Source organism: Sapajus apella, unplaced genomic scaffold (genome assembly GCF_009761245.1).
Source record: "Sapajus apella isolate SASKATOON/1434 unplaced genomic scaffold, GSC_monkey_1.0 scaffold12, whole genome shotgun sequence".
Taxonomy (NCBI): domain Eukaryota; kingdom Metazoa; phylum Chordata; class Mammalia; order Primates; family Cebidae; genus Sapajus; species Sapajus apella.
In genome coordinates, this window is record NW_022436952.1 from 25,415,439 (window position 1) to 25,441,923 (window position 26,485).

General features: G+C 47.6%; 1 protein-coding gene across 5 annotated transcripts in view; it reads right to left on the bottom strand.

The window, feature by feature from the left end:
* The window catches only part of DNAH2 (dynein axonemal heavy chain 2), a 109,440-nt gene that overhangs the window by 66,938 nt on the left and 16,017 nt on the right, over window positions 1-26,485 (bottom strand). For 4 of the 5 annotated variants that reach the window (XM_032280402.1, XM_032280400.1, XM_032280398.1 and 1 more), the window contains exons 5-22: window positions 22,680-22,908; window positions 21,813-21,923; window positions 21,086-21,324; window positions 18,529-18,720; window positions 17,679-17,836; window positions 17,132-17,219; window positions 16,198-16,403; window positions 15,595-15,724; window positions 15,146-15,328; window positions 13,445-13,659; window positions 5,264-5,410; window positions 3,872-4,028; window positions 3,399-3,638; window positions 2,916-3,104; window positions 2,589-2,736; window positions 1,684-1,876; window positions 371-571; window positions 129-285 (exon numbers count right to left, since the gene is read on the bottom strand). In XM_032280402.1, the coding sequence (XP_032136293.1) occupies window positions 129-285; window positions 371-571; window positions 1,684-1,876; window positions 2,589-2,736; window positions 2,916-3,104; window positions 3,399-3,638; window positions 3,872-4,028; window positions 5,264-5,410; window positions 13,445-13,659; window positions 15,146-15,328; window positions 15,595-15,724; window positions 16,198-16,403; window positions 17,132-17,219; window positions 17,679-17,836; window positions 18,529-18,720; window positions 21,086-21,324; window positions 21,813-21,923; window positions 22,680-22,908 (3,183 nt within the window). The remainder of the gene's footprint in view (window positions 1-128; window positions 286-370; window positions 572-1,683; window positions 1,877-2,588; window positions 2,737-2,915; window positions 3,105-3,398; window positions 3,639-3,871; window positions 4,029-5,263; window positions 5,411-13,444; window positions 13,660-15,145; window positions 15,329-15,594; window positions 15,725-16,197; window positions 16,404-17,131; window positions 17,220-17,678; window positions 17,837-18,528; window positions 18,721-21,085; window positions 21,325-21,812; window positions 21,924-22,679; window positions 22,909-26,485) is intronic. The other variant, XM_032280399.1, reaches the window with a different exon arrangement.

Sequence of the window (26,485 nt, forward strand, 5' to 3'; positions counted from 1 at the left end):
CTCTCAGAGACTTTCACATCTGGAGTCTTCTCTGTCACTTCTCACTCTCCCTGAGGACGGCCAAGCACCTCCCCTGAAATCTGTTTCGGATATGGGTCCCAGGTAGACCAAACACCGAAGGAACTCACACTGTCCTGGACCGGCACCTCGTACTTTTCGAGAATGGCAAATTGCTCGTGTATGGGAGGGATCTGAGTCTCCAGGTTGGGCAAGTCATGCTGCAGGGTATCCATGAGCTGCAAGCTGACCCCCAGTTCCTCCAGCGTCTGCGGAGGGCGGCTGATTCTGAAGACGAGCAAAGGGGGCGCCAGTGAGTGGATGGCCCAGAGCCTGCCCCTGCCCCCTTCCTGCGGGGCGCCCCAGCCCGCACTTCTCTGCATTCTCCTTCAGGTAAGTGTGCAGCTCCAGGAGACGCCCCGCCGCCATCTCCTTGAGCAGAGTCGTGAACTTGTTCTGCCACTCATTGCAGTGCTGCACCAGGGAGAACTTGAGGTGCGAGCAGTCCAGCAGCACAAACTGGATGTTGGTGACAGTCTCCTCCTTCTGCACGTTGTTAGCAACTTCTGTGTAGCTGCAAGAGCCCAGATCCCAGCGAGGACGTTGTTTTCTTCTAAGACATGCCCCCTATCCTGAAGCAGGCTCAAGGTCTCATTTCCTTCCACCCAAACCTGGGCAGCAGCTCTACAGTGTTCATCTACTCGCGAGCATCCTTCGTTCCAATCTGCTCCAGCCATGTAACTGTGACTGTCACTTTCCCAGACACTGGCTATATGATAGCAGTCAAGCTTCTTAGTGTGGCATTCAAAGCTCTAGAGTGAGGCCAGCTGCAGTGGCTCATGCCTGTAATCCCAACACTTTTGGAGGCCAAGGCAGCAAATCATGAGGTCAGGAGTTCAAGACCAGCCTGGCCAACATGGTGAAACCCCGTCTCTACTAAAAATGCAAAAATTAGCCAGGCATGGTGGTGGATGCCTGGAATCCCAGCTACTCGGGAGGCTGAGGCAGGAGAATTACTTGAACCTGGGAGGCAGAGGTTGCACTGCACTCCAGCCTGGGCAACAGAATGAGACTGTCTCAAAAAAAAAAAAAAAAAGAAGAAGAAGAAGAAAGACAAGAAAAGAAAAAAGATTTTTTTCCAGACTGGGCAACATAGTATACAAAAAAAAAAAAATTTTTTTTAAAGCTATCCAAGCATGGTGGCATGTGCCTATGGTCCCAGCTACTTGGGAGGCTGAGGCAGGAGGACTGCTTGAGCCCAGGAGGTCCAGGCCGCAGTGAGCTATGATTGCACCACTGCACTCCAGCCTGGACAACGACAGACCAAGACCCTGTCTCAAACAAAATAAAACAAACAAAAGGATCTTCAATTTCACTCCCATCTGCCTTCATAGGATAAAAGGGCTCACTTCGTTCATCTTTCAGATCTCTGCCATTTCTTCTTTCCCACCAGACCCTGTGACCCTCCCCCAGCCAACTGCTTTTCACCTAAATCTTGTCCAGATCTTCCCTGATCTCTACCCTTTAAGAAGCAAAGGTCCAATGTCCCAGGTCCTATTCTTTTTCTGTTGTTCAGGACACACATTGTCCTCAGCTCCCCTACCCACTTCCCAAGACTCTAGGCCCAGACCCCTCCAGCAGGGCTGACCTCCTGCTGACAGATCTTCAATCCACCCTCCCACTCACCGGGCAATGTCGGCATCAAAAGAAGAGACAGGCGGGTTGAGGCGCTGGTAGCGACGAATGAAAGAGTCCTTGTTGATCTCCCAGATCTCCCGGTACATGTCCCAGGTCTTCAGGTAGTTCTGCAGCAGGCTCGCGTTGTTAGTCATGCCGCTGCTGATTTGGGTCTGGATCTTCTTGATGTCCTCATCTTGCTCTTCAAAGGACCAAGAAAAACGCTTCTCACTGACTTGCACCGCAACCCAAGTTCTGCCTGGGCCCTGCTCACTGCTCCAGACCTTCCATTCCAAAACCAGCTTCCCAGAGAAGGCTCAAACATGCGCATTAGAAGGTGAAGGAGTAGGCGGAAGGTAAAAATGTCTCCTCCATAGGGTCCGATGTCTTGCCTGTTGATATCTAGGCCTCTTATACCCCAGCCCCAGTCCTAAACTTGTCTTTCCTCATCTCCCATCCCAAATCACAAATCCCATGAGCATCAATCACCTAACCTCCCACCGCCCCCTCCACCTTTTTTTTGAGATGGAGTCTCACGCTGTCACCCAGGCTGGAGTGCAGTGGCACCATCTCGGCTCACTGCAACCTCTGCCTCCTAGGTTCAAGTGATTCTTCTGTCTCTGCCTCCGGAGTAGCTGGGATTATAGGTGTCTGCCACCACTTCCAGCTAACCTTTGTATTTTTAGTCGAGATGGAGTTTCGCCATGTTGGCCAAGCTAGTCTCAAATTCCTGACCTCAAATGATCTTCCCGCCTCAGCCTCCTGGCCAACCTGGCCCTTTGGCCCAAGTTTCCCAGGTCATGGAGGTGACTGGCTCAGTGTGTCTGGGAACAGCCCCCGTCTCTCCTCCTAGCCTTGCCCCCTCTGCAGGCTCTGAAACCCTGCGCCTTGTGCCCTCCCCGTTGCCCACTCACCCACAATTGTTTGGATGGATTCACGACGTAACCTGCGCTTGCTGAGAATTTCAGGGAGATGGCGAAAAACGGAGATGGTGGAAAAGAGGTGGCTGCCAATGTTGTTGACCACACCTGCCAAAGTCTGCAGAGTGGGTGAGAACTCCACCTGTGAGGAACACAGTGGAGAGGGGAGACAAGCCTTAGGACTGGGACAGTCACACGCTTCAGCAGTGGGTCTGAAAGCCATAGGATAAAGTCAAGGCCAAGGACCAAATTTAGGAATTAAGGCAAACTGACAAGTAAGATGTAATGGTTTTGAGATGTTGGGGGCAAAGTGGTCCCTACCTGTGCCACACCTCCCTGCATATCATTCTTCAAAATGACAAGGACTCGGAAGAGTGGGTTTGGGCTGGTCTTTCCATCCCCGTTGATAGCCTTGGATAGTTCTAGCAGTGACCATTTCACATTCAGGCGCAGGGCATCCTCCATCATGTGGTCCAACCGAATCATGTACAGCATCCACTGCTGTTGAATCTGGTGAGTTGAAGGGAGGAAAAAGAGAACTCCTCAGGGAAGACAGGGCAATCCTGGGAAATGAGAACCAGCCAAGAGGGAAGGAAACAAGTTGGTTTAATAGAAAGGCAGGCGTGGAGTCCTGGAGGAAGAGGTGTGAGGACTGAAGGTGGGCTGAGTCCAAGACTTGAGCACGATGTTTGAGAAGTGCACACTGGTAAAAAGGAAAAAGAGTGGGGGAGCAAGAGAATGGCCTGGTGGAACTGGAGGACTGTGGTTTTTCCAATGACAACATCCTGGTCACAGGCCCCTTACCTCAGGACCATCATTCTTGAAGACCTCGTAGGAGTTGGTCATGATGGTCACCACATCGTGGTGCAGACTCATCAATTTCTGCTGTACAGCTACCCGATGCTGTCTTTGGTCCTCTTCAAATTCCAGGTCCCTGTATACCCGTTTGCCACTAATGCGTACCAGCAATGTCTCTGACATCTCTTGGGCTCGCCAGCCAATGGTCAGAGTGGATGCCTTGAACTCATTCACAATCATCTGAACCTAGAATCAGGCCCCACCATGGGGGAGTTTCAGCTTGGGAAGAGACCATCTGCATCTCACTCTACCCTCCCACTTGTCCTCCAGCTAGACTGGATGACACACAAAAAAGTCCTTCCCCATGCAAACCCAATTCTTTTTACACTGCCCCCAGGTTTCCCAATCTCTACGCGAGACGAGGGTATGAATGACCCATCAGTCTTGCAGACCTTTAGGGTCTAACGATGACGGCCCACCTTGCTGGCATGTATCCGGCACTCCGTGATGAAGAAGGCACTGGCCCCCTTCAAGGCCCAATGTAGTTTCTTGAGTCCAGGGTGGATCTTCTTATCCAAGAACCGAATACGCTCTTTGAATAGGGCCTGCTCATCTGGGGACAGCATGGCAATAATCCTGTGCATAAGAGAGGACTGGTAGCCTGAGGGGTAAGCCCTGAAGATCTTTCCCCTGCATTAGGAAGTGGTGGAGAAATCTGAACATTTCTAGACCAGTAGGCTAGATCCTAGACTAGTACTTCTAAAATAACTTTTTGCAATGATGGAAATGTTCTCTCAGGTTGGGGCAAAAGTGACTGCCATTTAAGTAACGGCAGCAACCGCAATCACTTTTGGACCAACCTAACACAAGCTGTGCTGTCCAATATGGTACCCACTCACCACGTACAGCTACGGAGCACTTGAAGTGTGGCCTGTACCAATGAATAGTTTTGTTTAAGTTTTATTTACTCAGTTTACATGGAAATAGCCACCTGCAGCTAGAGGCCACCATGCTGGACACTGCAGCTCTAGACCCTCAAACAGGATTGCTGGTTGCACCTCCTTGGGTTTTAACTGGGCTGAGAAAGTTACCTGCTGTGGTCTGAATGTTTGCGTCCCCACCAAATTTACATGTTGAAATCCCCAGTCCCACAGTGACTGTGTTAGGACCTTTGGGAGGTGAATAGGTCATGAGGGTGGAGTCCTCATGAATGGAATTAGTGCCCTCATGAGAGACCTACAAGAGCTCCTTTGTCTCTTTCTCCCATGTGAGGACACAGCAAGAAGACAGCCACTTATAAACCAGGACGCAGGCCCTCGCCACACCAAATCTGCTGGTGCCTTGCTCCTGGACTCTCCAGCGCCCAGAACTGCGAGAAATAAATGTTTATAAGCCACCCAGTCTGTGGCATTTTGTTATAGAAGCCCAGACAGACTAAGACAGTACTTAACCCAGAACAAAGCCTCACTCCAGAGAGAATACCAAGGTAGTTCAGAAACTGAGGCAGGGATGGGGACAGCAGGGCCTTAGTTCAATGAGTCTGACGTTATTCTGCACACATAATCCTAATGCCACCCCGTTTCATTCCTAGAGAAGTGGCCCAGAGCTACAGTATATATGGTCCAAGTACCCAATGGGGTGGGAGGGGATCCTGGTTGGTTTTACTCTCCACGCTGCAGCTAGAAGACAAAACTACAAGGGGTAGGAATAATGGTAGGGTCACAAGAGAGAGTAGGAGACAACTTTTTTTGAGATGGAAAAAATGTAAAGGACAGAAATTGTAGAAAATGGACAACGTCAAGGGGCAGATAAGAGAAAGAGAAGGAATAAAATAGCATCTCCAAGGGCTGCAGTGAGAACCCGAGCCCTACCTATTGTAGTCTCTAGCAACAAGTAGCAGATTTTCACGCAGAATGCGCAGGTCCTCGGCTCGCTCAGCTACGTTCACCACGTAATGGGGCGTCTCAAACAGCAGCCGCTCCCAGTAGTCAATCTCCACAAAGAGAATCAGAAGGGACCTTGGAAATAGAGAAGCCAGGGAGTGAGGGCGCCGCTAAGGGGATAAACTAGAGCAACAACCGAACAGGCAGGAGGGCTGGGAAGCATCGGGGTGGGAAGGGGGGAATGTAGAGCTAAGAATGTCAAGATAAGAAAGGAAGCAGGGGCCAGGTGGGCGTGGTGGCGCACGCCTGTAATCTCAGCACTTTGTAGGGCTGAGGCAGGCAGATCACTTGAGCTCAGGAGTTTGAGGCCAGCCTGACCAACATAGTGGAATCCCATCTCTACAAAAAACACAAAAATTAGCCAGGCACAGTGGCAGACGCCTGTAATCCCCGCTTCTCAGAAAAATGAGGCAGAAGAATCACTTGAGCATGGGAAGCAGAGGTTGCAGTGAGTCGAGATTGTGTCACTGCACTCCAGCCTGGGTGACAGAACAAGAATCAGTCTCAAAACATAAACACACACACACACACACACACACACACACCCCGTAACTATTCTTGGAAAGACTCAAAATCATAAAGATATTCATTCTTCTAAAGTTAACCTATAAATTTAACCAAATCTCTATTCCTATAAAAATAGAAATGAGACTATTTTTAGAACTAAATAAATTGATTCTAAAATTCTTATGGGAAATAAATATTAAATACAGCCAGGAAAACTCTGAAGAAAGAAGAGTAACGAGGACAATAATTAAAACAGTTTGGTTCCTGCCCATGAATAGACAGATACCAGAATAGTGAATCCCAAAATAGACACAAATATACTCGGGAATTTGTTACTATAAAGATGGCAGTTCACTAAATGAGATTGGGTCAACTCTAAATGAGATGGTTCTAGCCATCTGGAAAAAACAAACAATGAAATACGAAACTCAGTTTGAATCTGCACCTCTTTCCCTAACCAAAATAAATTTCAAATGAATCAAAGATCTAAATGTAGAGAATAAAGTCATAAAATACCAGAAGAAAATATGGAATATTTCTGAAAAAAAAAAAAAAAATCTTGGCCTGGTGTGGTGGGTCACGCCTGTAATCCCAGCACTTTGGGAGGCCAAGGTGGGTGGATCATTTCAGGTCAGGAGTTAGAGACCAGCCTGGCCAACAAGGTGAGACCCTGTCTCTACTAAAAAGACAGAAATTAGCCCGGCATGGTGGCGGGTACCTGTAAACCCAGGTACTCGGGAGGCTGAGGCAGGAGAATTGCTTGAACCCAGGAGGCGGAGGTTGCGTGAGTGAGATCATGCCACTGCACTCCAGCCTGGGCTGCAGAGTGAGACAGACTTCCTCTTGAAAAATAAAAAATCAGGCCAGGCATGGTGGCCCACGCCTGTAATCCCAGCACTTTGGAAGGCTGAGACGGCAGATCACAAGGTCAGGAATTCACCAGCCTGACCAACGTGGTGAAACCCCATCTCTACCAAAAATACAAAAATTCCAAGTGTATTGGGTGAATGGGAAAAAAATAAATTAAAAAAAAAAATACAAAAATTAGCTGGACATGGTGATGTGTGTGCCTTTAATCCTAGCTACTCAGGAGGCTGAGGCAGGAAAATTGCTTGAACCCAGGAGGTGGAGGCTGCAGTGAGCCGAGATCACGCCACTACACTCCAACGTGGGTGACAGTGAGCCAAGATCACGCCGCTACACTCCAACATGGGTGACAGTGAGCCAAGATCACGCCACTACACTCCAGCCTGGGCAACAGAGCGAGACTCCGTCTCAAAAAAAAAAAAAAAAAAAGTCTTGAATAAAAATCACTTGAGGGTGCAGTGGCTCACGCCTATAATCCCAGCACTTTGGAAGGCGAAGGCTGGCAGATTACTTGAGGTCAGGAGTTTGATACCAGCCTGGCCAACATGGTGAAACCCCTTCTCTACTAAAAATACAAAAATTAGCCAGGTATGGGAGTGCACACCTGTAGTCCCAGCTATTCAGGAGGCTGATGCAGAAGAATTGCTTGAACCTGTGAAGCAGAGGTTGCAGTGAGCCAAGATGACATCACTGCGCTCCAGCCTGGATGACAGAGTACAACTTTGTCTCAAAAACACACACACAAAAAACAAACAAAAGTCCGGATGAGGTGGCTCATGTCTGTAATCTTAGCACTTTGGGAGGCCGAGGTGGACAGATCACTTGAAGTCAGTAGTTCGAGACCAGACTGGCCAACATGGTGAAACCCTGTTTCTACTAAAAATATAAAAATTAGCCAGAAATTGCTTGAACCCAGGACATGGAGGCTGCAGTGAGCCAAGGTGATGGCACTGTACTACAGCCTGGACAACAGGGCAAGACTCCATTGAGGAAAGAAAAAAAAAAAAACTTGATTTTTTTAACCTGCAGGGTTTTAAAATAAAATTGAACTTTTTAATCACAAAGGATAAAAGTTCCCACGACCTGAAGATATGCTCAAGAAACTCTGCATTCTAAATACTGCTGAAATGTTATTTGGAAAGAATATTGAGGTGAAAATTCTAGAATTTTTTTAGTCTTTTCGACAGGCAAGTACTGAATTAACAATATTGGAGATAACAACACATTTCAAACTTTGCAAAGGATTGTGTTTTCACCTTCTTTACTGGAGAAGAGTCTTCCAAGAACGAAATGATTTTCAAGTGCTCACATACTTGTGATACATGCTTTAAGAGACTGTGGAAGAAGAAGCGCTGTTTTTTCAAACCCTGAAGATCGCCACTAACGTATGTGGTATTTTTAAAACTGCTAAAATTTCTTCAAAATGAGTAAGCCTCTCAAAAGTAGAAATGAGCAGTGGATCACCAGACATTTAAGAAAAGCCTCCCAAGTAAAAGAGAGAGGCCAAAGCCAAAGAAAATTACTAGAAATCGGCTAAATTCCGAACCCAGTCAAATGCCCAACAAGTAGAGGGCAGAAAAACAGTTGCCAATCATGCAAAAACTCAAAAGATTTACCTCCCACGCACAGTTTCTTAGGAAGCTACTAACGGATACACACTAACAAAACAAAGGCATAAACCATGAAAGAGGAAGACAAAGGAAATAGGAAATCACCTGAGGAAAGAGGCTAAGGGAAGTCCCAGGGTAACTGCTTTGTAACAGGCCTTGAAACCAACACCAGTTGGACGGAAGCAGGACAGGGAGGAACAAATCAAAGAAAAACATTGACGCCAATACTGGGCATGTCAGATTGTGAGGAAAAATGCTTCTCAAAAAGGTTTTATTGGTTGGTTTGGAAGAATTAATGATAGTGAACACTGTGCTAACAAAAATAATGAGGTGCACAGTGTTTCAGGCCTGTAATCCCAGCACGTTGAGAGGCCAAGGGGGTGGATCGCCTGAGGTCAGGAGTTCGAGATCAGTTTGGCCAACATGGTGAAACCCCGTCTCTACTAAAAACACAAAAAAATTAGCTGGGCATGGTGGCAGGCGCCTGTAATCCCGACTACTTGGGAGGCTGAGGCAGAAGGATCGCTTGAACTCGGGAGGCAGAGGTTGCAGTGAGCCGAGATCACCCCACTGCACTCCAGCCTGGGCGACAAGAGCAAAACTCTGTCTCGAAATAATAACAATAATAATAATGAGATAATTTTAAATTCCAAATAGAGCAAAACATCGTACAACCAAAGGAAAAACTATAACACTGTAAAATTACACAACTCAGCAGTAAACAATACTAACAGAGCCATAACAAGATAAACTCCAAAGATCAATGTAACAAAATGCTGTGTTATAGGGATATGCGGAGAACAGACAGGGACATTTCTAGTAGCATAAACACATTCTCATGTCCTTCAAGCTGGATGCCTTAGATTTGTCACTGTTCATGCACATCTGGGCAAGCCTACGTGGGCATGTATGCTGGCCAACATTGCACCAAAACGTTTCTTCATTCTCTCATCTTGGTAAGATTTTCAAAGTAACTTCAAGGCCAATTAGCCAATTTTAATGTGTCAGTCAACAGGATGAATTCAGGCAATACCTTCCTGACGCTGAGCTGAAAATCCTGGGAGGAACCTTTGAATGACGTTCAGTCTTTAACAGAAGTTTGTCGAGAAATTTCCAGAATGTAAAATCTATTTTTTTAAAAAATATAATTTTTAGGCCAGGCGCCGTAGCTCAGGCCTGTAATCCCAGCACTTAGGAGGCCGACGCAGGTGGATCACCTGAGGTCGGGAGTTCGAGACCAGCCTAGCCAATATGGAGAAACCCCGTCTCTAAAAATATATGTATATATATCATCTTTTCTTTAAAAATCTGTTGGGGGAGCCAAGCAAGGTGGCTTAGGCCTGTTATCCCAACAGTTTGGGAGGCTGAGGCGAGGGGATGGCTTGAGCTCAGGAGTTCGAGACCAGCTTGGGCAACATGGTGAAAATCCATCTCTACCAAAAATAGAAAAAATTAGCTGAGCATGGTGGCGGGTGCCTGTTTTCCTAGTTCTCAGGAGGCTTAGGTGGGAGAATCGCTTGAGCCTGGGAGGCAGAGGCTGCGGTTAGCCAAGATTATGCCAATGCACTCTTGCCTGGGTAACAGAGTGAGATTTCATCTCAAATAAATAAATAAATAAAAATCTGTTTGGGGGATGACTTTTTAAAAATACTTCATAATTTATCTCCAAACTAGTGGTCAGGCAGTAGAGGTAGAAAGGAGAGCCAGCAGAGTTGAGTGCTTAGAGCCCAGAGCGGGCTGACCTGGGGGAGACAGCACTCTATGACTGGGAAAAAAGAGAAGAGAGAAGCTCTGGGAACAAAAAACAAAGCTCAGTATCTCGTCTCCTGCTCTCGGGAAATTCTGCTCTGCTCCACACGGAGTCATAGCACAGCTCCTTCAGCCAGGGTAAGGATGACATCTGGAATATGTTTGTGTTCAGTGTAATCTATAAAGCGGGTTGTAAAACGTGATCAAAGCCAATTTGGACTTCAGAGTTCAGATATCTGGGATATAAGGTGGGATCACAAAACCCCTTGTCGGATAAAATAAGGGCCATTAGGGACTGGAGGCTCCAGGACTAAGAGAGCCAGGTAACTCCAAGGAACATCAGGACGTTTGAACAGTCTGCTTATTTCAAGATCTTAACCAGAGCTTGAACACAAAGAGCAAATCTGATAAAGTTATCTGCACTTCCTTGAAGTGTTGATAAGTTTTGGAAGCTGCAACCTCTTGGATTTCTTTACTGGTGATCAGCCCAGACTTTCAAAATCCTTCACTATGCTCATGTTCTTCCCTTCCATTATTTACTGGATTGAGGCAGTTTTATCTTAAAACCACAAAAATGTAAAGTATCCTATAACATCTCTCTAGAAAACAATCCCCAAAGGACAGAAGCAGGTACCTCTTCTATCTAGAAGCCCCGTTTAGCCATTATTTGGGTTTCAGATAAACCCAGGCCATAAATATTTGGCCCAAAATTGCTTTTTTTTTTTTGAGACAGTCTCACTCTGGAGTGCAGTGACGTGACCTCAGCTCACTGCAACCTCCATCTCCCAGGTTCAAGTGATTCTCCTGCCTCAGCCTCCCGAGTAGCTGGGACCACAGGCGTGGGGGCGCCACCATGCCCACCTAATTTTTTTGTATTTTTAGTAGAGACGGGGTTTCACCATTTGGCCAGGATGGTCTTGACTTCTTGACCTCTTCATCCACCCGCCTCCGCCTCCCAAAGTGCTGGCACTGCCCTGCCGGAAAACGTTTTTAAGTAGATGAGGAAACTCAGGCTCAGAGAAATTCAATGGCTTACCTGAGGTCACGTGGCAAAATGCTCCAGGGTTTGAACTTGAGACTATTTAGCACTGAAGTTCATGCTGTATCCACTCTCACTGGCTGACCCCTGGCGAGTAGAAGGAGGTAGCTACCAATCAGTGCTGACATACGGCATTTCTTTTTTTTTTTGAGACAGGGTCTGGCTCTGTCGCCCAGTCTGGAGTGCAGTAGCACAATCAAGCTCGTTGCAGCCTCGACATCCTGGGCTCAAGCAATCCTTCCACCTCAGCCTCCTGAGTAGCTGGGACTACAGGCTACTCATTATGAGTCAATGTTTACGTGGTTGTGCTTGGCCATAACTCATAAAACCAGGCAGCTCAGCAGAGCCGATCTCCAACATGCCTCACTGGGCGGAGCCTCTTCTCAGACCTCTCGGCCTGGCCACATTCACACTTTGCTCCTCAACTGCTTCCTCATCCGCGCGGCTCCCAACATCCCTGCACTTCTCACTGATGCCTCTGCCTCACCCTCTCACCTGACACTCCACTCTGCTTCCCCATCTTGGTTCTTTTGCTTCCTTCCTCAACCAGAATGTGCCCTCTTCCCCTGGCTAGTGCTGCCCAGGACAGACACTCGCCCAGGACAAACACTCGAGGTCTCATCTGTCCCTGGGACTCTTATCTCCATACAGGACTTCTCTGGTAAAGCCCCTTCTACATTTGGCCCCACAAGCATGGACTTTTTTTTTTTTTTTTTTAAGAGAGAGATGGGGTTTAAAAAAAGAGAGAGAGAGATGGGGTTTCACCATGTTAGCCAGGCTGGTCTCGAACTCCTGACCTCAGGTGATCCACCTGCCTCGGCCTCCCAAAATGCTGGGATTACAGGCATAAGCAACTGTGCCCAGCCTTTTTTTTTTTTTTTGAGACGGAGTCTGGCTGTTGCCCAGGCTGGAGTGCAGTGGTCCAATCTCCGCTCACTGCAACCTCCGCCTCCCGGTTCAAGCGGTTCTCCTGCCTCAGCCTCCCAAGTAGCTAGGACTACAGGTGCCTGCCACCACGACAGGCTAATTTTTTTTTATCTTTAGTAGAGACAGGGTTTCACCATGTTGTCCAGGCTGGTCTTGAACTCCTGACCTCATGATCCATCCGCCTCAGCCTCCCAAAGTGCTGGGATTACCGGCATGAGCTGCCGCACCTGGCCTTTTTTACTTTCTTTTTTTTTTTGAGAGAGAGTCTCACTCTGTCGCCCTGGCTGTAGTGCAGTATTGCGATCTTGGCTCACTGCAACCTCTGCCTCCTGGGTTCAAGCGATTCTGCTGCCTCAGCCTCCCAAGTAGCTGGGATTATTACAGGTGTGTGCCACCATGCCCAGCTAATTTTTGCATTTTTAGTAGAGACAAGGTTTCGCCATGTTGGCCAGGCTCAAGCATGGACATTTTGAGTGAAGGCTAACGCTAGTAGCCATAGCCTCGAAGCATCTTATGTGAACAGGAAGCCCCGCTCCAAGCGTAGAGCTGTTGACCTAGAGAGAGGCAGCCTAACATCCCTGAAGGCAGGAACCTGGCCGTTGTATACATTCCCTGCCTATGCCTATTTCAGCTCCTGACGTGTGGAAGGCACTCACTATGTATTTTTAATAAATTAGTTAATTGATTAATTACATTTTAAATGTATATAGTATGACAATTTCATAACTATAAAGCTGTAGGCGAGGAAGACATGGTCTGACAGCCCCACCAATGCTCAGGAAAGCTGGGACCGAGGGGCAGGTCTGAGTGACTTAGCTGAGCCACCATGGCCATCTAGTGGCAGAACAGCTACATCTCTGGTTTAGTTGGATAGTGGAGTAGTTTTAGGGTTTTTTTTGTTTGTTTGAGACAGGGTCACTCTGTCCCCCAGGCTGGAGTGCAGTGGTGTGATCTCAGCTCACTGCAGCGTCTGCCTCCCAGGTTCAAGTGTCCTCTCACCTCACCCTCCCAAGTAGCTGAGGCTGTAGGCTTCTGCCACCATGCCTGGCTAATCTTTGTGGGTTTTTTTGCAGAGACTGGGTTTTGTCATGTTGCCCAGGCTGGTCTGGAACTCCTGGGCTCAAGTGACCACCCCTGTCAGTCTCCCAAAGTGCTGGGATTACAGGCGTGAGCCACTGCACCTGGCCCACATTTTGTTTTTTTTTTTTTAAGATAAGTTGTAAAATTAAAATGTTGATAACAGGGTGGGGGGTGGGGAGAGACAGAAAAAAAAGTAAAACGCTGATCGCAAACATATCGTAGTATAAGAAAGAGAGAGAAGAATGAAGAGAGGAGCCAAAAGATGGGAGTTAAACTCCGGGGAGCTGGAGAAGGGGCGCGTAGAGAGAAGGGGCCAGTTGGCTCCCGTACTTGTCAAAGTTGACATCCAGCATGCCTGCCTTCTCCTGGCTGATTCGCAACAGTGGGGTATCCAGCCGCCGAATGCAGTCCTTGTCCAGCGTTGACGTCCACTCTTGGAAGGTTTTTCGAATCAGTTCGTCAATGGCCTGGACCATCTGCTGATAGGTGTGCACACTCTCCTCTCCAGTCCCAATATGGGGCAGGAAATGAGCACCAGCAAGGCACTGAGGGGAAGAAGAACAGGCGAGGGGAGGCTGTCTGCCACCTTCCTTCTTCCAAGGGCCACCATCGCCCTGAGACCTACACATGCATGCACGCGCACGTACCCCGACCACATGTATGCTATGGAGATGGATTGATTTTTGACAACTTAAAGGGAAGGTAGAGACAAAAAGGAAGGTGAGAGGAAGAGACCAAGGCACGATGAGGAAAGAAGTCAAAATGACAACAGGGAAGCACAGAGAATCGGTACAGGAAAAAAAAAAAAAGCTGGGAGAAAAAAGTCAATCACAGAAGGGGCAGGATATGAGGCACAAGGTTGAAAACCAGGGTCAGCCCTGCTTAGCACAGGCATAGCCCGCCAAACCCAAACCAGCCTCCAGGTATCTGCAGGCTGCCTAACTCTACCAGAACCAGCTGCACGATGGCAGGTTACTACCTCAACCACTTTCAACCTGTATTCCCAAAAAGGTTTTTTGTTTGTTTGTTTTTATTGAGACAGAGTCTTGCTCTGTCACCCAGGCTGGAGTGCAGTGGCGCAATCTTGGCTCACTGCAAAGTCTGCCTCCCAGGTTCAAGCAATTTCCCTGCCTCAGCCTCCTGAGTAACTGGGATTACAGGCACGTACGACCACACCTGGCTGATTTTTGTATTTTTAGTAGAGATGGGGTCTCACCATGTTAGCCAAGTTGGTCGTGAACTCCTGACCTCTAATGATCCACACCCACTTCGGCCTCCCAAAGGGATTACAGGACTGAGCCACGGTGCCCAGCCCCAAAAAGTTTTAAAACAATGTTTTCCTGTTGTTTCTTTGTGCCTGTGCTTGCAGAGAGACCAGGCTCTGTAAGGGCCTCACCTGTCCATGTCCCTGGATCATCAGGCTGTATCTTCTGCTGACTCAACACCCCAGAATCTGGCCCTGTTCCTCCTCTGCAGCCTGATATGAAACTCCTAAAATGAGGCCGGGCGCAGTGGCTCATGCCTGTAATCCCAGCACTTTGGGAGCCCAAGGCAGGCGGATCACCTGAGGTCAGGAGTTCAAGACCAGCCTGACCAACATGGAGAAACCCTGTCTCTACTAAACATACAAAATTAGCCGGGCACGGTGGCACATGCCTGTAATCCCAGCTACTTGGGAGGCTGAGGCAGGAGAATCGCTTGAACCTGGGAGGTAGAGGTTGTGGTGAGCCGAGATCAGGCCATTGCACTCCAGCCTGGGGTGCAAAACTCTGTCTCCAAAAGAAAAGAAAAAGAAATTCCTAAAACAGTCCATGTGCTACCAGCCACACTCACCACCTCTGTGGATCTTAATCCACAACCTACCTCACTGAACTGAACCTGCCATTCTCCTAGCTGACATAGGTGCTGGCCATGAAGACTCTTTGAGGAGCCTCGCAGGAGCCATCCCCCATCCTTCCCAGCACACGGAGCACAGCCTGCAAAACTGGCCATCTCCCTGAGGACAGAGTTTATAGAAGGGCAGGCACTTACGGTCATGACTCTGTTGACGCGACGCCGGAGGATGTGCACCCAGCGTGCCTGTCCAGAATACTGGGCCATGTAGGGCTCCAGGTATGGCCACTTCTTGTTCCTTTCACGGTTCACTAGGGACAGCTCACTATTGAACAGCATATAGAGATCCACCGCCTTCTTGTCATAAGTCCGCTTGATAGCCTAGGGAAGAAGAGGCAGAAGCTGGCAACATGCCCAGGGAGGCAGGCTCCCTCCAGTCACTCAACCCAGAGGAAAGCTGCACCCTGCTGCGGAAGTCACACTCCCTGGGGATGCCAAGCCAAGGAACAGAAGAAAGATAAGAGGCACCCAGATTCTGGACATGAAAAAGGACCCACATGGAGGCAGGAGGGCCTCTGGAAGGCTCAGAAGGGATTCCAGGAAAGCACTTGGGATGGAAAGCCAAGGACACCGAGGGGCAGCCGCACCTCTCGGGCAGCCAGCCTGTGGAAGGTGTCCAGCAGGAGCACGCCGTGCTCCACGTCCCGCACCAACTCGAAGGCCGAGGTGATCAAGTTCTGGGTCATCACCTCCAGGTCCTTCATTCCGGCACGGAACCTGCACCGGTGGAGAGGCATGCGGAAGCTGAGTGCACTCGCCTGCCCCCAAGTCCAACCCCCGAGGAAGAATCCCATGGGTTGCTAAGTATGGAGGGCTTCCTGTGTGCCAGGCATTGTAAGTACTTTACTTACGTGAATCCATTTAATTCTCAAAACAATGCTGTGAGATAGGTTCTATCACTAACTGTATTGCATAGAGCAGGAAGTGGAGACACCAGCTGGTGGGGTCATTGGCCCAATGTCACATATCTGGTATGTGGCAGAACCAAGATTCAAGTCCTGAAAGGCTCCCTCTGGAACCCACAACCCAAGCTGCCACCTCCCTCCCCTGCACTCTCTCCTGTCCACACCCTCCGCATCCCGATCTGTCCTTCCATCATTTCCTTTGCACACTCTCACCACTCCTCCCACTCTTGGCTCCCTGGTCTGCCTTCCCTGCCCACGCCTGGCATCAGCCTGCAGTTCCCTCACTTATTGTAGTCCTCATGCCAAGAGGTGTTCTTGACATCCAGGATGCCCCCGCGAGCGACCCGCAGCATTTGCAGATTTTTATGAAAGATGTCCTCAATCTCCAGCAAGTTCCGTGTGATCTGTGGCCCCTGGGCACCAAAGAAGCAAGGAAGGGGACCCTGCTTGCCATCTTCCCAGCGGGCGAAGTGATACTGACAGTCACATACCTAAAAAGAAGCTAGCGTGAGGGTTCCTGTTTTCCTTCCAAACTCCTAAGTTCTAAGCTATTTGGTTTAGTTTCAAATGTCTAAAAACATCACTGGGAGTGATGGCAAGTGAGAAAAGAAAGAAAGAAAGAAATGTCTAAAAACCAGGGAGGACCAAACAGCTGCCGGCAGGGGCAGGAGGCTGCTGGAATGAACCTTGGCCGCAGAATGAAATATGACATAGGAGGGCAGTGATAACAGGCAAATGCCAAAAAAAAAGCGGAGGGGTGGTAGGGCACACAATTGTGCAGGAAGAGCCAACGTGGTAGTTTAATTTTTTTTTTCTCTCTGTCTTTGATACCTGAGAATTTTTTTTTTTTTTTTTTTTGAGACTTTCACTGCCTCGGTCATGGCTCACTGCAACCTCCGCCTCCCAGGTTCAAGTGATTCTCATGACTCAGCCTCCCGAGTAGCTGGGATTACAGGCATGCACCACCACACCAGGCTAATTTTTGTATTTTTAGTTGAGACGGGGTTTCTCCATGTTGGTCGGCTGGTCTTGAACTCCTGACCTCAGGTAATCTACCATCTCAGCCTCCCAAAGTGCTGGCATTACAGGCATGAGCCACCGCGCCCAGCTGTAAATTCAGTGTTTAGCCTCTGCCTCGTTTCCCCTGGTTCCTGGGGTAGGAGGAAGGGAGGGATTCTGGAGGGTCTGCTGTTGGCTCTTGGTTCTTCGGCCTTCCCACCTCAATAAGGTCCTTGCAGCGCTGCACAAAGGCGTCAACCTGAGCAAAGATGCTGGTCTGGTCTAGGACCCAGCCCCGACTGGAGAACCTGTGTCGGGAGAAAGACTGGCTGAATCAGAAGGCAAGGGCATCAGTTGGCGATGCAGAGCTAGACCGGGAGCCCTGCATTCAGGGAAAGCCCTAGAAAACCAGATCCAAAGAAGCAAGTTTCCTGAATCCCAAGGGAAGAGATTTAAGGTGAGAAGAACCAGGCAGGAGACAGAGCATCTAAGTTCTAGGAGCAGATTCATACATAATGGAATTTTAGACTATGGGGTCAAGATAGGAGGAAAAGACCAGATAGGATTCCTGGGATCAGGAAGGAGAGATTATTAAAATAAGGGGAACTCAAGGCAATAAGCTACAGATGCCAGACATAGAAACTCCTGGGTCTAGGAAAATACAACCCAGAGGCTAAATAAAGTACACTTGAAAGAAGTCAGCATCTACCCTGGTATAGGGATGTCAAGGGAGTTGCTATGTGGGATGTTAGGGAGACGTATCATACTCGGTGTGCATCTGTACAGCCTGTAGGTAGTGATCCTTCCAAGCATGACAACAGAAAATGCAGCCTTGCAGGTCCGCCTTGCTGGAGGAGACATATCCCTCAAAGATCCGGTCCAGGGAGATGGCATGGCAGCATAAGCGGATGATCTCATTGCTCATCTGCGGAAGGAGTCCCCACAGCCTCTGTTCCCGCCTCCTGTACACCCAATTCCTTCTCTGCATCCCCCTGCCCGTGCTCGTGTCTCAACCCCCTACTCCTTGATTTGACTCCTGAAACTCATCCCACCCCAGGTCTCCACTGCTGGCCAGGACGACACCTCTGGGTTCCATGCCCACTCCTTCTCCTAGGTGGCCCATTACTCTGCCTCAGCCCAGCTCCGCAGCTGCCCTGCCCAGCAAGCTCTCAGTTCACTGTCCCTTCTCCTGCTCTTTGGCTCTGTCACCCCCAGTGAATGCACCAGGCTCTGCTCCTCAAGAGCCAGTGCCTTTTCCTAAATCCACCTCTCCCTCACTGCAATATCCATCCTGAGGAATGAGAAGAAGAGCTTTTCCTTCCGCAAGGCCCAGCCTGGGGGTCTGTTCTTCCTGCCGCTTCCCCGTGTTCCACCAACTCCTATTCTGAAGCCCCTCTTCCTGCCTAAGCCACCTCCATCTAGAAACAGAAAGTCCAGCCCAGGGTCCAAGGCTGAGCAACCCTTAAGCGGATGACATAGGTAGAAGCCTTCAGTCTCTGAGCAGAAGGGCAATCTTCACTATCTTTTGAACCATGATCCTCCGCCAAATGCATTCCCCCTTCAGAAAACCTGGCCACCCTCGTAAACACCTCCAGCCTGCTCTCGGCATATGCACACCTTTCGGAAGAGCGAGGTCAGTCTCTCCCGAGTGTTGTAGTGGGGAGAGTTGACCCAGATGATTCGAATGAGACTGATCAGCTTAGGGAGCTTGCTAGAGATGTCCTTGGGCTTCATGAAAGCCAACTCCTGGTAAGGTTCCTTCAGGATTGACAGAAAGGTCAGGTTCGACTGTGCTTGGCGAGAACCATCCTGGCAGTAAAGAGAGACAAGAAGTAAATGAATGCACGGGGAAGCACTGATTCAACACAAGCGCTTTTTTCTTTTCCTTTTTTTTTTCTTTTTTTTTTTTTTTTTTTTTTTTGAGACAGTCTTACTCTGTAGCCCAGGCTGAAGTGCAGTGGCATGATCTTGGCTCACTGCAGCGTCCCCTTCCCGGGTCCTTGTTCAAGCAATTCTCCTGCCTCGGCCTCCCAAGTAGCTGGGATTACAGGTGTGCACCACCATGCCCAGCTAATTTTTGTATCTTTAGTAGAGATGGGGTTTCACCATGTTGGCCAAGCTGGTCTTGAGCTCCTGACCTCATGATCTGCCCGCCTTGGCCTCCCAGAGTACTGGGATTACAGGCATGAGCCACCACACCTGGTCCGCAAGAGCTTTTTAACCACTTTCAACCCCACCCTGACTTGCCCCTATGAGGAAGCTCTTCTGTTGGCCCTGAACAGCTGCCGTCACTTCAGGTCTCTGGGAGCCCTTGGACCAGAGTTAGCACAGGTCAACTTTCCTGTCTTTTCTCATATGTGTGCCCCAAATTCCCCACCAGGCTCAGAATTCCCTCGAGTCTAGATTTTGTGTCTATTCCTCTTTTTTGTGTTTGTTTTGAGACAGAGTCTTGCTCTGTCACCAGGCTGGAGTGCAGTGGTGCAATCTAGGATCACTGCAACCTCTGCCTTCCAATTCAAGTGATTCCCCTGCCTCAGCCTCCCGCGTAGCTGGGACTACAGGCGCATGCCATTATGCCTGGCTAATTTTTTGTTTTTTAGTAGAGATGGGGTTTCACTACATTTGCCAAGATGGTCTCCATCTCCTGACCTCATGATCCGCCCGCCTCGGCTTCCCACAGTGCTGGGATTACAGGCATGAGCCGCCGCGCCCGACCTGATCCTTTATTTTCTCTGGCTGAATTCATAACTCTGCAATAAGTGGACACTCCTTTGCTGTTGATCAACTGGCTGCACATCCCTCTCATTGGTCCCCATAGTTGTCACACAGTCCCCTTCACTGCTCTGTTCTCAACCAGGGCTTTAGACTAATCCAGTTAGTTATGGCTCAATTCCCTTAACACCCAGCTAAAAATTTCACCTAAGAACACAGGTCTTCCATCTGTATTCTACAGGCCACTCTTACCACCTGTGTGACTCAGCACTAACATAATCAGCTTGTCATATTGTATCAAATTTATTTTTTTAGTGTTTATTGGCCAGGTATGGTGGCTCACACCTGTAATGTCAACACTTTGGGAGGCCAAGGATCAGCAGGAGTTTGAGACCAGCCTGGACAACATAGTGAGATCCTGTCTCTACAAAAAAAATTTAAAAATTAGGCCCAGTGAGATGGCTTATGCCTATAATCTCAGCACTTTGGGAGGCTGAAGTAGGTGGATCACTTGAGCTCAGAAGTTTGAAAACAGCCTGGGCAACATAGCAAAATCCTGTCCTACAAAAACTACAACAGTTAGCTGGGCATGCTGGTGCCCACCTGTGGTCCCAGCTACTCAGGAGGCTGAGGTGGGAAGATCCCTTGAGCCCAGGAGGCAGAGGTTGCAGTGAGCCAAGATGGCGCCACTGCATTCCAGCCTCCAGCAACCTGTCTCAAAAAAAAAAAGGAAAGAAAAGAAAAAGAAAAAAAGTGTTTACCCCAACTTGGATTTTCGTTGGAAGGGGGATTCAAAGACAAAGAAAGGATTTATCTTGTAACTCTCTGGACTGAACCATATGAGCTCATCTTTGGCTCCCATGCTGTCTAGTAATTCCGTTTTGTGTAAACTTATTTTCCCAGCTGGGTGGTAGTGGTTGTGCTCACAGAAGGTACTCGACATACATTTATTGGTTAACTTGATGTCTCCCTCCTCAGGGACCCTCTATTCTTTTTTTTTTGTTTTTTGAGACAGAGCTTCACTCTTGTTCCCCAGGCTGGAGTGCAATGACATGATCTCGGCTCACCTCAACCTCCGCCTCCCGAGTTCAAGCGATTCTCCTGCCTCAGCCTCCTGAGTAGCTGGGACTACAGGCACCTGCCACCACACCTGGCTAATTTTGTTATTTTAGTAGAGACAGGGTTTCTCCATGTTGGCCAGGCTGGTCTAAACTCCTGATCTTGGGTGATCTGCCTGCCTCGGCTTCCCAAACTGCTGGGGTTACAGACGTGAGCCACTGTGCCCAACCTGGGACCTTCCATTCTACTATTTTTATACTCTTCTGCAAGTACAAGGCCGAACCCTGGGTGTGTCAGTCTCTGCTGCTGAAGATTGCCTTGGTTCCCTCTCCTCAGCCCCTTGTATCATCCCACCCATTGCCCACTTCTTGCTAAGCCCAAACCCTTTGATCCACTCACAAACCTGAATCTGCTGTGCCAGTTTCACAAAGGGTGCCAAGTAGGATGACTTGGCAAGGTGCAGGATGGACTGAATGTGCTTCACTCCCTTCTTCACCAGCTGTTTACTGATGCCAGACAAGTCCATGCATCGGTTGCGCCAGAACTCAATCTCCTCCAAAGGACCTAAATTTTCTCCTGTCTCCACGGTCTCCTGGGCACTAAGCACCTCCTTTATCTGCCGGGTCCAGTGGATCATGGAGGCTGCAGGGGAGAGTACAGAACCTCCTGCATTTCTTTCTTTCTTTCTTTTTGAGACAGAGATTTGCTCTTGTTGCTCAGGCTGGAGTAGAATGGTGCAATCTCGGCTCACTGCAACCTCCGCCTCCTGGATTCAAGCAATTCTCCTGCCTCAGCCTTCCAAGTATCTGGGATACAGCCAGGCACCACCATGCCTGGCTAATTTTGTATTTTTAGTAGAGATGGGGTTTCTCCATGTTGGTCAGGCTGGTCTCGAACTCCCGACCTCAGGTGATTGTCCACCTCGGCCTCCCAAAGTGCTGTGATTACAGGGGTGAGCCGCTGCGCCTGGCCAACCTCCTGCTTTTCTTCACACTGCTTGCCAGTAGCATCCTTCCCTCCCTGCAACCCCGACAGAGACCTCCCAATCCACCTCCACTGTCAGCATCTGGGCTTCCCCTTTCCCTCTCCGCTGTGATCCCTGGGTGACGCTGGCAATGCCAACCACTCACTCTCTAGCCGCTGTACCAGCTCTTTGTCCTTTACCACCACCTCAGGCTTCATGTTCATGGCCTCTGCAGGGATGTAGAGGACCGTGTGCCCCTCCAGTTTGTACCGAGTGTCTAAGGAAAAGAAAGGACTGTGGAAGTCCACAGAAGGGATGAGCTCTTGCTGCCCCAGCAGGGATCACGGTTGATGATCATGGGAGGCCAGGAAGTATACGCATCACAAGAAATTGTCGTAAAATAAAATCAAAGATCTGTATGCACCTTCAACACTCTCTACCACGAGACATGCAAGTCCACCCACTGTCCCCACGGCACCTATATTTCCCTTTCTCCCATATGTATTCAGAAATTTCCAAGTCTGCCGGGCACGGTGGCTCACGCCTGTAATCCCAGCACTTTGGGAAGCCGAGGAGGGCGCATCACAAGGTCAGGAAATTGAGACCATCCTGGCCAACATGGTGAAACCCCGACACTATTAAAAATACAAAAATAAGCTGGGCATGGTGGCGCACACCTGTAGTCCCAGATACTTGGGAGGCTGAGGCAGGAGAATCACTTGAACCCAGGAGGCAGAGGTTGCAGTGAGCCGAGATCGTGCCACTGCACTCCAGCCTGGCGACAGATCGAGACTCCATCTCAAAAAAAGAAAAAAAAAATGGTCCAAGTGTAAGCTGGAGTAGGTCTGGCCAACCAGCTCTACAGCAGAAAACTCCCAATTAGAAGGCAGGTCTTGTACCCTATTGTGCCCATTCAATAAGCATGCTGAATACTTCCTCCATGCAGGCACTCAAATGTATGTCCCACCACCTCACGGGTTGTACAGCTGGGGGACACTAAGGAGAAACAAGTCACTCCGGTCTTCCCACTTACCTGTCAGGCAGGCCAAGAACCTGTGCAGATGAGAAGCAAAATGATTTCGAATGCTCTCAGGCCAGGCTGTATTTGCAAAGATCTGAGGGGCAAAGACTCCACTGAGCAGCCGAAGCAGGGCTGGGATATAGGGGCCCCGCACTGTCCCAAACTGCACAGTTGCCTCAAAGTTTTCCGGGGTGATGGGGACCGGTACTTGGCGAATGAAGTAGACAAGCTGTTTCTGGGTCTGCATGGAAGACAGCAGATCAGAGTTCAGTCTCCAGACTCAGCCATGACACCCAGTCACGAAAGCCTGGCTGAGTTCTTTGTCAAGTCCCTCAAGGTATCCTCATCCTTCTCTAAGAGGAAGTGCCATGAAGTGCCATGAAGTGCTTTGTGTTCTTTTCAGGAATGTAAGATTCCATATCCAGAGATGTGGGGAGGAAATGCAGAGAGTATGCTTTGAGAGTAGGGACTGTACATTTTGTCCAGCTCGACTCTGGAACCTAGTACAGTGCCTGGCATATAGTAGATGCTCAATGTTTGTTGGATGGATGAATGGATGGATAGGAAAAAAGGGAAGGCCGGGCATGGTGACTCACACATGTAATCCCAGCACTTTGGGAAGTTGAGGTGGGTGGATCATGAGGTCAGGAGTCCAAGACCAGCCTGGCCAACATGGTGAAAACCTGTCTCTACTAAAAATACAAAATTTAGCCAGGCATGGTGGCATGAACCCGTAATCCCAGCTACTCAGGAAGCTGAGGCAGGAGAATCGCTTGAACCCGGAAGGCAGAGGTTGCAGTGAGCTGAGATCATTGCACTCCAGCCTGGGTGACACGGAGAATCTGTCTCAGAACAAAACAAAACAAAACAAAACAAAACAAAACAAAACAAAACAAAACAAAAGGATGGAATGGATGAAGCACTTCAGCCAATGGAAAAGGCAGAAAGGAGAAGGACTGGAAGGAAGAGACAATTATCTAGCGTTTTCCATTTTGGTTGCGTATATTTCTCCCCAAAATTTTCATTTATGCTGCAATTTTGCTTATAGTGAGTTTTTGTTGTTTACATATAAAAACAAATATCTTTCATGTAATTAAATAGAAAACTCCATAAAGTTCTGACAGCTACATATGTAGAAAGTCCATTCCCATCCTAACATCAGACTCATCTGTTTTGTTTTTTTTTAGTGCTTTTGTGACTAGTCTTGACAATTTAATTTTTAAAATAAGTAAAACACAAGGAAGAAATTAATAATCATCCGTCTTCCTACTACCCAGAAATAAATATTGGCATTTTGTGTCCATTTTTTAAAAGCTTAACAACTATTATTTTTGTGAAGATGACATATGTTAATTATAAATAAGTGAAACAATTAAGAAAAGTACAAAAAGTTAAAATGTCATCTAAAATTCCACCACCTAAAAATTAATATTGTTAATATTAGAGAAAACATTATTCTACATACTTCTCTATAGCTATATACATATAGAAATTTTAATTAAAATCATTATTTTTAAATAGAATCAAGCTGTTTTTAATTAAAAGTATAAAATTTAATTTTACTTGAATTTAAGTGAATAAAAAGAAATAGAAGTAGCTATAAAGGAATTGCTGAGCTTCAAATAAATGCTTCTTCATCCAGAAGAGAGGTTTCCTCCCAAAGGACCCCTTTCTAAGGTGGTAAGAAAAAAAGATTATGGGCCGGTGCGGTGGCTTATGCCTGTAATCCCAGCACTTTGGAAGACCGAGGCGGGTGGATTATCTGAGGTCAGGAGTTCAAGACCGGCCTGACCAACATGGTGAAACCCCTTCTCTACTAAAAAAATACAAAATTAGCTGGGTGTGGTGGCATGTGCCTGTAATCCCAGCTACTCAGGAAGCTGAGGCAGGAGAATCGCTTGAACCCAGGAGGTAGAGGTTGCAGTGAGCCAAGATCGCACTACTGCACTCTAGCCTGGGCAACAAGAGCGAAACTCTGTTCTAAAAACAAAAAGATTATGAAAAATATTATGAGTTTTCTCATTAACTTTCAATTTTGAGTTCTATTAACTCATTGCTTTGAAAAACCCTAACCAGAATCCAATCCAGTATCGCAAATGGTCATGTCTCGTAGCCTCCTTTAATTTTAAACTGTTTCCCAGTCTTTTCCTTTCATGGCATTATTCTTATTACTTTTTATTTGAGACAGACTCTCACGCTGTCACCCAGGCTGGAGTGCAATGGCACAATCTCAGCTCACCGCAACCTCTATCTCCTGGGTTCAAACAATTCTCCTGTCATGACATTGATATTCCTAATAGTCCAGGTCAGTTTTCTTTTTTTTTTTCCAAAATGTCTCTTAATTTGGATTTATCTGATTGCCTCTTTATTGTCAGATTTAAGTTAAATATTCTTAGCAGGATTACCACATAGGGGATATTCCTAAGGAATTAATTTTTCCTACAATTGTAGTAGCTTAACAAAGATGTATATTGACATTAAACACCGTGTAACAGATTTTGTGGAATACAGTGTGTCTTTTTTAATTCCCAGATATAGTTCCATCTGCATTTCAGGGAAATTCTTTGTATCTTATCTTTACATTTCTATTGTTTCATTTGTTGGCTCTCTATACAAGATCATCTGTGTTAGTCTTTCATATCTGTTAACTTCTCTAATTGTGTTAATGTCCTTGGCGTTTTCTTCTGCATACACTGTGATTACCTCAAGCCTCTCCTCTGTCAGTTCTAGGGTTTTGTGGGGTTTTGTGGGTTAGCAATTCAGTTCCTCGCTGTTTCCAATCTACTAGTTTTGCAACATGCTGCTTTATTCATTTCCTAAAATCCGCAATCTCCCTTTTATCTCATTCTTGAATTTTATCATTTCAGCGTTCAGCTTTTTTTTAATTGAATTCCTGATCTTATGAAGCTGTAGTAGAACATGGTGCTGCTGTGAGGAATCTCCTCCTGTTCATTCAGTTATGTTTTCCCCTTTTGCACGCTTTGTTCCTTTTTTCTTTGATGTAATGGGCTTGCAGTTGCCATGCAATTTCTTTTCATTTTGCTCGTGCTTGGGCAGCAAGCATGTGAACTCATTCTTTTTGCTCTAATGTACTGTGGGTGACTTGACCTCCCACTGTGAGAGACGAGTTTATTTTTGCCCCTGGAAGTCAAAGTAAAAGGGTTGGGTGTTTTATGTTTTATTCACTTTTCTTTGACCTAAGAGAATTGCCTCAGGGAATGGACAGATGGTTAGTGCTAATTTAAGGCAGGAAAAATCTTTGTTAAAACACCTAGGCTTTTATCCTTTTTTTTTTTTTTTTTTTGAGATGGGAGTCTTGCTATGTTGCCCAGGCTAGATTTGAACTCCTGGGCTCAAGTGAACCTCCTGCTTCAGCCTCCAAAGTAGCTGGGACTAAAGGCAAAGGCCCATCTTTCTCTCTACTAAGATTTTATTATACCCTTTCAAGTTCATTCCATGTAGCTGGGGGAGCACCATGCCTGAGGGAGGACATTTCTTTGACTCAGTGCGTATGCTTTTCATTGGTCACCCATTTTTAAAGTGTATTAAATTAAAATTATACTTCTTTGTTTACTCTCAGGGCTTTTTTGTGGGTTTTTTTCGTTGTTTTTTTTTTTAATTTTTCAGTGGTTTTACTTTTTGCTCATTTTATCAGGTATTCAAAGGTAATAATTTTTTTTTAAGAAAGTTTCCGGCCGGGCGCGGTGGCTCAAGCCTGTAATCCCAGCACTGTGGGAGGCCGAGGCGGGTGGATCGCTAGGTCAAGAGATCAAGACCATCCTGGTCAACATGGTGAAACCCCGTCTCTACTAAAAATA